At 37.0% G+C, this 14,096-nt stretch overlaps 1 protein-coding gene across 1 annotated transcript in view; it reads right to left on the reverse strand.

Annotated features, from left to right (window-relative positions):
• Positions 1 to 11,929: 11,929 nt before the first annotated feature.
• LOC116910936 (contactin-associated protein like 5-2) overlaps positions 11,930 to 14,096 on the reverse strand; it is a 222,971-nt gene continuing 220,804 nt past the window's right edge. The window contains exon 9 of the mRNA XM_032914680.1: positions 11,930 to 11,949. Coding sequence (XP_032770571.1) covers positions 11,930 to 11,949 — 20 coding nt within the window. The remainder of the gene's footprint in view (positions 11,950 to 14,096) is intronic.

Below are 14,096 nucleotides of genomic sequence, written 5' to 3' on the forward strand. Positions count from 1 at the left end.
GACTGTGAACTCTTGGCAGATTTTAATCTAAGGATTAAAGCTAAATGATGCTGAAGTAGTCTTAAACTCTGTCATTTGCTCTAAGGCTATAGTTGTGACTCTGAGCCCGATTGATGTATGTTGCATGATGGAGTAAATGATTAAGTATATTGATGTCATGGGGCAAGTCTCATACAAGAGATACATAAAGGGTAGAAACAATAATAAGGGGAATTTTGTTGGCATGGGCTTTACACAGAATGTTCAGTGAACCATGCACATGAACTACTTCACTGTGCTAATTGAAAAGAGATCAAAATGATGATCAAACCTTACACCTGATTTCCAAGTTTTTTTAATACGAAATATACATTGCCAGGAAAAGAGCTGGATCTGATCTAGAATAGGAAAAGTTCGATGTTACACTTTGGATCCTTTATTGTTTGTAATGACTAATATTTTCAGTACCTAGTACTCAAGGCCCTGAGAATGTCAGGAAGGAAGTTTCTGGACTGTGTTAACTGAGATGGAAAACCTCTATGTGGCTGGCCTATGTTATAAGCTGTTACTTCACACATCATAAAAAGGCAAAGTGTCAACTGCAAACTGGCATTAATCTGTGACTGTTTCTTGTCTACAAAGGCAATGTGTATGATGACTATCTTATACCCCTACCAATCTGGGATCCCAGATTGAGGCATTTGTCAAATATTTTTGAGAGAACAACATATACTGAATGCATTGCTGTAGAAAGCAGCAGGATGCTCCAAGAAGCATGCACAATTAACACAAAACTGAATGAAAGGACATTACTAACTCTGTGTAAATCATTGAAACTAGTACTTGGGTTTGTAAGATGGGTTATCAGCTAAAAGTGCTTGTCATGATTTTGTTTCTTTTTCATAGACCATGAAAAGGAATGGTAGAAATACAAAGGAAGACATGCAGATGTTTGCATGAAACACCTGAGGTATTTGTCTCAGGAGAAATCATTCTCAGAATGCAGAGACCTGGTACACTGATTCAGCCAGTTGATGTACCCAATCCTGTTCAAGCAGAAACAGCCTGACACCAGGTATCTGCTGAGAAGAGGCTTCAAGGTTAGACATGGTCCAAGAAATTTACTTGTCAATGTTCTAACAGTGAATAAGGAGTGAAAATTACTGCATGGTAAAACTACTGCAAAGGAAATTTTATAATTATTGGATACTTTACACAAATGTCTATGTCATAGATGTCGACTGTGAAGGTTAATTTTTATTTTAATCTTAATGGTCTGAAAAGCCTTGATCATTAAGAAACAAATACTGGCCCAGAATGAAGGGATACATTATCCCTGACTAAGGGCATGAATGGGATATAAGTGAAGAAGGAGAAAATTAAATAGCTGTACTTTCTTCGGTGCTACTACCAGGCTGCATTGCTACACCATGATTCACCAGCATTAGTGATTGACAGCTCCGGACCTGAGAAACAAAATTCATATTTCCTCTCTTTCATTTACTCCCAATATGGTGTTACAACAATGAAAGAATTAAAGATAATTCAGGCTGATAAAAATAAACAGGTCTAGAGAGACCCTATTTGATGGCTCACTTAGTAAAGTACTTGCTTCATAAGCTGAAGGACCTGGGTATTAGAGGGCAGAATCAGTGAGTACAGGCAGAGACAGACGAACCTGGAGCTCAGTAGGCAACTATCCAAAGGGACGTGATCATCTTTGGATTCAGTTAGGCACCTGTCTCAAGGTAGGATGATCCAGAAGTGCTCTTAATATTGACATTTGGCTTATGTGTGTTTATGCGTACATATATGGCTACCCATATATACATACATATATGGCTACCCATATATGCATGCACAGCCACGTGAAAAAGTACTTATTTATAAAACAGAGGGAGAGGGAGAAAGAGAGAGAAAGGTAAAGAGAGAAAGTAGAGAGGCTAGGTAAAAAATTCTTTGTTAAAAATAAACAATAAAAAATAAGATGAAAACTTCAATATTGCTTAAATACTGAACAAGAATAAAAAAAAAGTTACTACATACTTGTAGTATAATGGCAGTCATTTTTCTTGTGGTTTCCTGTGTTATGCCATATCATCTTCACAAGAAAATTACAGTTTTTTATTACTAATTAACAGAGGAAGACACTGAAAAGGAGGAAAATGAAATCACCTAATTGAAGAATCATGACAAAGCTAGAAAATCTCAGTTTAGATTCAAACAGACCCAGAGCATTAAAAATTGATTTGGGTTTAGTAGAAGTCTTTTAGCTACATGATGTGATCAACAGGTCATAAATATATTCCTGGACAAAGCACTTCATAAGAGCTTGGGATAAAAATGAAAATGGAAATTCATGAAAGTAAAGGGAGATAAAATACAAGAGACAAAAGGGACAATGTTCTCACAGCTTGGAAATGCCTGCATTGACTGTGTATTAATTTATATTTTCTTGTCTCTGTGATAAAATACCTGCATGAAGCAGCATAAGGGAGGAGGAGCTTATTTAGCTCATGGATTTCATCCACAATGATAGGGAAGAGGTGGCACTGGGTGCATGAGACTATATAATCACAGTAATCAAAAAGCAGAAAGAGTTAGCTTGCGCCTGAATCTCTCTGATCCTGGCCCACATCTCCCTGCTCCTAAATCTCATGAGAGAGAGAGCTGAACACCCAGAAGTGTGAGCAATTCTGAGTCTGTGGGACAAGAGAGACTGACACTTGCCCACATATGCCCAAATCCCTGGCTCAAGAGGAAACTGCATAGTGCCACTGGACAAAGGAGTATAGGAGCAGTCAAGCTGCTGGAGCCCCATGGTCCAGACTGCAACCGGATCTGAACTGAACTGGTCAAAGAGTTCCCTGCACACAAATCCCATGGGGTGGGGGAAGCTAGATATTCATAGGGGTAAACACTCTTGTGAAACCAGAGGAGACTCCTCTCTGCCCACATTTCCAACTCAAAGGAAAATGCCCTGTGCCATATGTGACTTCTGCAGACAGGGACCTAGGAGAAGTAGGAGCAGGCCCCTTCTGGTGGCTGCCCTCATGGGGAGCTGAAAGCCAGCCCCAAGGAGTGACTACACACCTGATACCAGAGGTAAGACCAACTTTTCTGCTCCAAGTGACCTGCCTGGTGGACGCAGGAAACACAAAGACAGAATTTTTCTGGGACCGGGCACTTCTGGTTTCTAGCTGGCACCTGAACTCTCTGATACTGGCCCACAACTTCTTGTTTCCAAACACCATGGGAGAGAGAGCTGAACACTCAGAAGTGCAGGCAACCTTGAGACTGTAGGGCAGGAGAGACTGCCATTTCTGCCCACCTTTGCCCAAATCCCTGGCCCAAGAGGAAACTGCATAGTGCCTCTGGACACAAGAGAAAGGAGACTTCTCCTTACGAAAATTGACGCAAAAATACTCAATAAAATTTTTTTCAAACCGAATCCCAGAACATATCAAAACGATCTTCCATCGTGATCAAGTAGGCTTTATCCCAGCAATGCAGGGATAGTTTAATATATGGAAAATCATAGATGTAATCAACTATATAAACAAACTCAAAGATAAAAATCCCATGAACATTTCATTAGATGCTGAGAAAGCATTTGACAAAATTCAACACCTCTTCATGATAAAAGTCCTGGAAAGAACAAGGATTTAAGACCTATACCTAAACATAGTAAAAGCTACATACAGCAATCCAATAGCTAACATTAAACTAAACGGAGAGAAACTTGAAGCAATTCCACTAAAATCAGGCCATAAACAAGGCTGCCCACTCTCTTCCTACTTATGCAATATAGTTCTTGAAGTCCTAGCTAGAGAAACCAGACAACAAAAGGAGGTCAATGACATACAAATTGGAAAGGAAGAAATCACAATATCACTACTTGCAGATGATTATAATAGTATCCTTAAGTGACCCAAAATGTTCCACCATAGAACTACTAAGCCTGATAAACACCTTCCATAAAGTAGCTGGGTATAAAATTACCTCAAACAAACCAGTAGCCTTCATCTACACAAAAGAAAAAGAGGCCGAGAAAGAAATTAGGTAAACAAAACCCTTCATAAGAGTCCCAAATATTACAAAATACCTCGGTGTGACTTTAAACAAGCAAGTGAAAAATCTGTATTATAAGTGCTTAAAGTTTCTGAAGAAATAAATTGAAGAAGATCTCAGAAGATGGCAAGATCTCCTATTATCATGGATTGGCTGGATTAATACAGTAAAAATGGCCATTTTACCAAAAGCAATCTACAGATTCAATGCAATACTCATCAAAATTCCAATCCAATTCTTCATAGAGTTAGACAGAACAATTTGCAAATTCATCTGGAATAACAAAAACCCAGGATAGCTAAAACTATCCTAAACAATAAAAGAACTTCTGGTGGATTTACTGTGCTTGACCTCAAGAAGTATTACACAGCCATGGTGATAAAAACTGTATGGTATTGGTACAGAGACAGGCAGATAGACAAGTGGAATAGAATTGAAGACCCAGAAATGAACCCACACACCTATGGTCACTTGTTTTTTGACAAAGGAGCCAAAACCATCCAATGGAAAAAAGATAACATTTTCAGCAAATGATGCTGGTTCAACTGGAAGTCAGCATGTAGAAGAATGCAAATCGATCCATTTTTATAGCCCTGTACACAGCTTAAATTAAAGTGGATCAAAGACATCCACATCAAATGAGATACACTCAAACTAATAGAAGAAAAAATAGGGAAGAGTCTCGAACACCAATGGCTCATGCTCTAAGATCAAGAATCGACAAATAGGATCTCATAAAACTACAAGGCTTTTGTATGGCAAAGGACACTGTCATTAGGACAAAATGACAATCAACAGATTGAGAAAAGATCTTTAGGAATCCTACAACTGATAGGCGGTTAATATCCAAAATATACAAAGAACTCATGAAGTTAGACTGCCGAGGGACAAAGTACCCTATTAAAAATGGGGTACAGAGCTAAACAAAGAATTCACAAGTGAGGAATATCAATTGCTGAGAAGCACCTAAAGAAATGTTCAACATCTTTAGTCATTGGGGAAATGCAAATCAATAAAACCCCTGAGATTCTACCTCACAACAGTCAGAATGGCTAAGGTCAAAAACTCAGGTGACACCAGATGCTGGCGAGGATGTGGAGAATGAGGAACACTCCTCCGTTGTTGGTGGGATTGCAGACTGGTACAACCATTCTGGAAATCAGTCTTGAGCTTCCGCAGAAAAATGGATATCCCAATACCTGAAGACTCAGCAATACCTCTCTTGGGCATATACCCAAAATATTCTCCAACATACAACAAGGACACATGCTCCACTATGTTCATAGCAGCCTTATTTATAATAGCCAGAAGCTGGCAAGAACCCAGATGTCCTTCAACACATTAATGAATACAGAAAATGTAGTACATCTACACAATGGAGTACAACTCAGCTATCTAAAACAATGACTTCATGAAATTCTTAGGCAAATGGATGTAACCAGAAAATATCATCCTGAGTGAGGTAACAGAATCACAGAAAAACACACGTGATATTCACTTATTGGTAAGTGGATATTAGCCCAAATGCTCGATTTACCCAAGATGCTTAGACCACATGAAACTCAAGAATGATGATCAAAATGTGGATGCTTCACTCTTTCTTTAAAAGGGGAACAAAAATACCCATAGGAGGGAATAGGGAGGGAAAGTTTAGAACAGGAACTGAAGAAACAGCCTTTCAGAGCCTGCCCCACATGTGGCCCTTACCTATATAACCATCAAAACTAGATAAGATGGATGAAGCTAATAAGTGCAGGCTGACAGGAACCAGATGTAGATATCTCCTGAGACAAACAGCCAGAAAATATCAAATACAGAGTAGAATGCCAGCAGCAAAGCACTGAACCAAGAACCAGAGCCCTGTTGGAGGAATCATAGAAACTACTGAAAGAGTTGAAAGTGCTTGTGACACCATAAGAACAACAGTTCCAAGCAACCAGAGCTTCCAGGGACTAAGCCACTACCCAAAGACTATACATGGACTTACCCTGGCCTCCAAATTCCTAAGTAGAAATGAATAGCCTTGAAGGGCACCAGTGGAAGGGACAGCCCATGGTCCTGCCAAGGCTGGGCCCCCAGTGTATGGCATTGTTGTGGGGGGAGCGATAGTGTGGGGTGAATGGGGAGGGGAATACCCATATAGAAGGGGAGGGAGAGAGGTTTGGGGGCTGAAGCCTTATAACTGGGAAAGGGAATATCATTTGAAATGTAAAAAAAAAAACCCAATTTAGTAAAAAAAAAAAAAAAAGAAGAAAAAGCAAAACAAAACAAACAAACGAAAAAGCATAAAGAAATGACAACAGGGAGGCTGAAATACAAACTTTAAGACCTTTTCCCAAGTAGCCACAAGAAACCTTTTACTTTTTGATTTCCAGAGCCTCCCCAAACAGCACGAAGTATTCAAATATATGAACATATGCAAAATGTATATAACTCTAATTCTAGAAGTAGTCAACATATTTAGCCAGATAGACAGACAGATGGAAATTACTTGCAAACACTTTCATGCTAAGAGTGCAAGGTAGGCTGGAGATTCTTTGTCAAGAGGTCATACTTGGCATTAGAAATGATTTGTCCCCAAAAGGATCGTGTGCGATATATTCGTTTTCCTAGTGTGATATACCGCAAGTAGGATGATATTTTAGATGATTTTGAACTTAAAAGATGTGATTAGGTTTGAGGTAGACTAATTGTAATTTCCCATAAGAGAAATATTTCCCTCTCACATGAGTGAAATGACCAGAGAAAGGTACAAAGAAAATTTTACTACATGGACACACCTTTTTGCTTCTCTCTTGCATGCTGTGTCCTATCTTCCACACATATCATGTCACTGACATTTGTCAAACTTAGGATAAAGAAGCAAACCATTTTTAGGCAACACAATCAATGGCCTAAAAAAAAAACTTATTTGCTTTAGAAATATTTGACCTTAGGTATTTTGTAGTAGTAACACAAAAACAATCTGCAGAAGATAAAAACAATGGAAATAAGTATTCCCAGGTGAAGTGTTTATCTGCTTCCCCTTTCACAAAAGTCATAAGCTGCCAATAAAACTCATTCTTTGAGATGGGTGAGCTGACATTGATTGCAGTCTAGAAAACTTCACACAGATATGTACATTTTTCCCTAAGTGATAGTAGACTAACACTTTGACAATCAACATTAAGCATTAAAGCACAATGAACATAGTGTTTCTGACACACATTCCCACTTAATGAATAAACAGTGCCAGGAACAGAGCTAGATAATGATATTTTAAACTCCCCGCTCAGTTCTTCCATTATAGATAATTGTCTATTAAGTACCTCAGCTTTATATTCTTTTTATTTGCTCCTCAAAAACTGATCACATCCATCTTACAAAAGGAGAAAGTGGTAGAGAGGAATGTACAGTGGGCACTGTAGATCTCTCTTCCTTGCTGTCCTTTCTGAGGGATTGGTGACACATGGAAGGAAAAGTGTAAGTTGAATGTTACATGTTAGAGCACAGTACCACTGTGTATGTCAGACTCACTGTGAAACAGCCTTTAGGCCTTAGGCATCCCAGTTACACCCTCACAATTTCAGGGGTAGATTCAACTAGAGGCGAGGTGTCTAACACATGAGATTACTATACTTTTCTCATTAAAACAGAGAGAATGCAACTTCTTCACACAGGGGATGTGAAACAGTGTCACTTCCACTGTGAAATGCATAACATGGCACTTCAGGATATTTACTGCTCTGTAACAAACAGCTATTTCTACTACATGGTCAGCTCAGGGGCTGAGGACTTGACTAAGTGGGCAAATGGTACCTGTTGGTCAAGCTGAGGACCTAACTTTAAATCTGCATTATCCACATTAAAAGCCATATATTGCCAACTGTGCTTATTTGTGGTCAGGGCCATTTGGGCACTTTATAATCACTCTTTTTCTTACATTTGGGCATACTTCTGCTCACACATGCTTGTATACTTGTGTATGTATAATCATACAAAAATATACCACATACACATAAAACCCCAGACAAAAGATAGCTCAAAAGCAGGTAGTCAAAAATACCTTGAATGATCATGGTTCTTGTTTCCTTTGTATATCTCTCCACATTCCCTTCCTCCTGAGTTCTATTTCTGTTCCATCAATTGCTTTTAAATTTTTCACAATGAATCTAAAACATCTGTGAACTGCACTTCTCTTCTCTCAAAAAATTATTTTGTGGGCAAGAATAGATGTATTCACTTTGTGATTTTGGTGCTCAACTCAGTCAATATTAGAATATAATTTGTGTGAATTAACATTTGCATAATTGACCAAAGGAATAATGAATAAAATCCTCAACTCATAAAAGTGAATGGGAAATCAAGTAAATAAAAATTAATAAATACATAATTTATTGAGAGATTCACAAAATAATCTGAGGTTTGAGGTCATAACTTTCTTGGTAAAGTGTTTTCCTACTGAGTGCAAAGACCAGAGTTCCATCAGTAGAAACATTTAAGAAAAGTCAAATATGCTATTGCTAGGTTGAAACAAACAAAACAACTCCAAGAGGTAATGGCCAGTGAGTCCAGGTGAATTATTAATCAGTAGGACAATGAGAAATGAAGTTTATTTGTTTAAATCAGTGGTGGGTGGCAACAAAGGAACAATCTTCTAGCCTCCACATGAAGAAAAACACACGCAGACACACACAAACACGCAAAGAAATATAGATGGACAAACACAATTATTATATTTTTTAAAATGTTCATTTATTTTAATATCTAATGTATTTACAATAATGATTTCTTAATGATAAAAATAGATTAATTCACTGTTTGAACTTTGGTTCCAAGTCCAAACAACATTAGAATGTAATTTGCATAAATTAACTTCTACATTAATGAATAATGCATAAACAAGTATATTTGAAATATGCAAGAACATAAATAAGAGTTGACAAATAGGTAAATAAATTAGAGATTAATAAAGAATTTGGGAAATTTGTGGGTAAATATAGAGGAGAAGCATAACAGTCCAATGCTTAAAAATCTGAGGAGGTCAGGGTTCTTCACCTCATTCTTCCGCTCCAGTGTGGTTGAACTTAACAGACCATGTTAAATTGAGGTGTGAAAGGAATTTCTCAAAGCGGTTGTTAAAATTCTTGGGCATTTGGAGGTAACAGTGTTTCAATTTCAGGGTAATGCCACAGTTTTATGACTTAGAAGTTTTGTTTAATGGATCAATTTAGCAGGAAATTATGTCTTCTGCTATCCCTGAGAGACCACTTCAAACCAGAGAGACTTCTGGTATATAGAGATAAGATCCACTGCATGACTTAGCTTGACAGACAAGCCTTCTGGAAGCACTATGTGGTCCACTGTTTCAGTAACAATGTGATGAATAGAGAGTTAACTGAAGGATGGACATCTTAGAGCTCTTTGGAAAACCCTTAATTACAGAAATCAAATTGTTCCTCTGAAATGTAAGCCACAATTGAAGCTGCAATATATAAAGAAGTAACCCCACTATTATTATTCCAAGCAATTAAACTGCAAGTGAGCCGCAGCACATTACCACCCATGAGTGAATCTCTACCAGGAAATCAGGTTTGAAAATTTTCTGAGGATGAGCTAAGTCAAGTACCAATGAAGACACTGGTCCTGACTTCAGGGAAGGTAGATACAGTGAGGAAAGTGAGGCAGGATAGAAAGTCAAGAAAATATATAAAAAAAAACATGAGATGTGATAAGTGCTCCTCACCTCGGAGTCTGGATAAGGCTTGGAGAAGCCAGAACTTCAGTACAATGGATAGCTGTTGAAGACTTTCCTTCTTCCTGTTGAAAAGCTGCAATTTTCCAAGTTTCTCACCAAAAAAAAATTTATGTAACTTGAAAAACTCCTGATATTAGGTTTTCCAATTATAATATACCCGCAAAATATCTATAGCCCCTCTACAATTTGACTTCTCAGAAGAGAGAACTGTGGATAGGGTCTTTTAAGTCTTTTCAGATGTATCCTGAGAGCTACAAAAATAATCTATTAGGCCAATGGTAACGTACTCAATAGTTACTGTTCATGAGTAGTCCACAGTCATATCTGGATATACCCTGTTCTTTCTCAGTACCTCAGTACCTCCAAATAACCCTGTTTACAATTTTTGTTAAGTATCATTGTAAGGAATCACTGAGGTAGCATAAAGTGAAAAGCCCTTGTTTTCAAGCTAAATTACTGGGTTGCACATGGTAAAAGGGAAAATTTGACTGCTGAAAGTTGTTCTCTGATTCTATTCCTTCAAAAGCACTCATATACACACAAGTAAAATAGATCTGGTGAAAAAGTGTCTGCCCTGCCTCAAACACAGACCAAAAGAGAGACAGAGTAAGAACTATGGTACAGTTTCCAATCTTCCCAGAATTAATTTGTCATCTTTTTGTGTTTGTAGTAATAATGTCCAAATAGTCAGTACTCTTCACCTTGACTCCAACTTTACCCAAAGAAGAAATTATTCTTCAAAAACATGAACTTGGCTAATACAACTCATCCTTTTCCAGCTTTGTCTTTGTAAATTCCAAGCTTCTAGCCATCCTTAAATATGTCTGAAAGGCATCAATGTGAAGATGTAAAAATTGTCCTCCTCAGCTAAGATTTTCAAAATACTGTCTATATATAATGCATCCTTTGAAGTTTTATATTTTTCCAACTATAATTGTTTTCTGTAACTAATAGGTAAGGCTCTTCTTCAATATACCTTGGTTCACTTTCTTGTGAATGGCTGGCTTGTTTTCCTGCCTATTGTCCACTAAACAGATCAAATATAAGAAACAATAGAGAGTGTCTGTCAGAACAGATGTGAAGGGAGATATAGTACTTCTATCAGTGATGAAGGAAGAGAGGCAGAGTACTATCCTTTTACCACTAGCAGCCTGAAGCACTGCTCTACTCTCTTAGGGCATTCAACTTGGGCAAAACTGGGATTTGTAGGTTTGTCATAGAAAAGACTTCAGTACTAGTTGATAAAAAAAATTTGGAGCTTTATTAATACTCTCCCTCTTTTTCTCTCTATCTGCCTCTCTGTGTGTCCTTTTCTTTCTTTCTCTCTGTCTCTTTGTCTCTTTTAAACACACACACACACACACACACAAACTGCAGCATGGGCACATGTGTGTGTGCATGTGGGGTGGCAACTGGTAGATTCTTGATTCATGAAACATAGTCTCACTGAATCTATATTCGTTGATCAGTGATTTTGGTGAGGCAATGAGCTTCAGAGATCTGCTTTTATATATCCTCTAGAACTGAAATTACAAATCTGGACATTTACACTGGTTTCTATGGAAACAATGGGGATCCCCACTCAGCTTCTATGCTTGTATAGCATGGAATATTGAAGACTGAGACATCTCCAGACTCCAATATCAAAATTGTTTCTCTATTCCCATTGCCTCATCATCACTAGTCTAGAGCAATAGCCCAACCCATATGAGTGCAGACAATAAAAGACTACTTATTCTAGGTCTTCTGTAATATAAAACACTTCTCAACAGATGAGTGCTTTCATTCTACATAGCTATAATGGCTATCCTGTTTCAACTACTCAGTATCTTTGTTAAAGACATTATTCTCACTCCTTCAATGATACGTCCTTCCCAGTAAAATATTTTATAGATATTCAGTGTATAGTCTCAGTTCAAGTGGCAACTTTCGGCAACAGTATTTTGGTGCTGGATAAGAGTATAAGGACACAAGTGCACACGCTATTGATATGTGGATGCCAGAGTTTGTTAGTGAGCTCTGGGAATCCACCCAACTCGCCAGTTACCTCCTCAGTGTTGTGTGCCAGAAGAGTTGGAATTTTACAAGTGTGTGAGAAATCAAAACTAGACCCTCATGCTCCCAAAGCAAGGACCTTACTGATCATACTGTCTCATCTTTACCTGAAAAAGAGTAATTTTGCAATCGTGACTAAGAACTGATGATTTAAGAAAAAGAAATCTGAGACCTTGGCATATCTTATTCTTGTGCAAGTCTTTGGTAGAACAATGGAAATAGCACATTTTTCTCCTGTGTATATTTCTGTGTGCCTTCACATATGTGTATATATGTATGTGTCTACATTTGTATGTTTGTGTGTTTGCTGTGTCTTCACAGGAATGTGTATTCTTTCTTGACAGCACAAATACATAAGTGTTTGCCTGTTGTGTATGTTAGAAGTAGATTGCTGGGTTAGGAATCAGTAGGAATATGCTAGCATAAAAATGCATTACAAACAAATAAGTTCTATTTATTTGGTCTATAATACATTTCTCCATCACTGTACATATATTCAAAGTATAAAGAAAAAGAGATGCCTGTGAGTGTATACTCATGATTTCAATGATTCTCCTTATACTGACAGAAAGTGTACAAACAATGAGTAAACTTCAGGTACAAGAATAACAATGAAAGCCAAACTGTGTGAACACAGTTCTTCCTTGTTGTCAGTAGCTGAAATTATAATCTATTATCTCAATCACATTGTAAAATTATGGGTAGAAATATTGGAGAGAATTCAGCTATATATGTATTACATTTTGTATGCTTTGATGAGTTTTTAATGTATAAGAGAAAAATGAAGAAAATATCTAAACATGTCTGAGTGTAGCACTGGTTGTCATGTTATATTTGTAAAATAATTGTTAGTAAATATTAGTTTATTAACTATATGTACTAAAATCTTGATACATATATTGTGTTTAGACTGATATAGAATGAACATGCAAATAAAATCATAAGATTGGAAAAAAAATAGAGGCTTCTACCAAGCAGAGAGAATTGGAGCATCATAATTGCTGGGGGGTAAGATTGGAAGAATATAAAGGGAGCTTGGAAATTGCTTAGGAACTATTTGAGAATGGAGAACAAGTTTTGACTTAGTAATTAACCTAAGCATTTTCTGCAAGTTTCCTATAACACTTTTCTATTGCCTTCCACATGTGAAACTCGCTTTGGCTCTACAAAAATGGGAAGGGAATGTGTGATTTGAATGCCTCTCCATAAACAACTTTGTACATAAGTATGCAATTTACTGAGCAACAGAAAAAAATGTGCAGTTGGGAAATAAATGTATTTTAATAAGTATTCAAGTATCTGTTAACAAATATTCACAATCTAACTACAATCTTCTTTCTAAGAAAAAATATTTCAAAAGTACTTGAACTAACTACGATCTAAGGAAAATGGTGTCAGAGATTCTCAAACTAATTGTGTTTCATCCTGATAAGTTTTTTTTTTTCAAGAAAGCTTTTCTCCAGATTCCTAGAGTCTTGAAATAGCATGGCCATTTAATACAGGTGAAGACTTTATTGTTTTATCTCTTTGTTGACATTAGATATGTAGCTTTTAATACTATGGACAACTGAGAGTAATGAGGATTCAATCTATAATCACTAACTTAGGTCAGATCACTGTTACAAGACTACTAGTTTAGAAAAACTTGTATTTCATGTGGGTTAGGGTTAATATTAACAGCAACACTGACAGGTTTTTAGAATTGCCTAAGATGTCTAGGCATACCGTGATGGATGACTTCAGAACGTAAAATCTCTACCATCAGAATACGTGTTTTAGGTGTATGTCCATTATAACATTTCAGCCTAGTAGTTCCCCGGGTATATATTTATATTGTGAAGCATCTCTGCTCTCTCCCTCTCTACCTCTGTCTCCCCTTCTCTCTCTCTCTCCCCATATATATATATATATATATATATATATATATATATATATATATATATATATATGCGTGTGTATATATATATGTGTGTGTATATATATAGGTATATATATATATATATATGTTCCACTTATAGATCTAAAATAAACTTCTCTTTAAAGCCATCTTTGGTTTCTGAACATTTTTATTTGAACTCTCAAGACAAGCCCCTGGAATCTACTAACTCTGGGTACATTTGGAGGTTGCTGTATTCTGGGACACTAGTCGCCTCAAACTAAGTTCAGCAGAAACCCAGAGATGCTGTAAAAATTAAAGACACATGAAATATCTGCCATTTTATAAGAGAACAGTTGTATTTAATTATTTAGAAAA

The sequence above is a fragment of the Rattus rattus genome, chromosome 10, assembly GCF_011064425.1.
Source record: "Rattus rattus isolate New Zealand chromosome 10, Rrattus_CSIRO_v1, whole genome shotgun sequence".
In the NCBI taxonomy this organism is placed as follows: domain Eukaryota; kingdom Metazoa; phylum Chordata; class Mammalia; order Rodentia; family Muridae; genus Rattus; species Rattus rattus.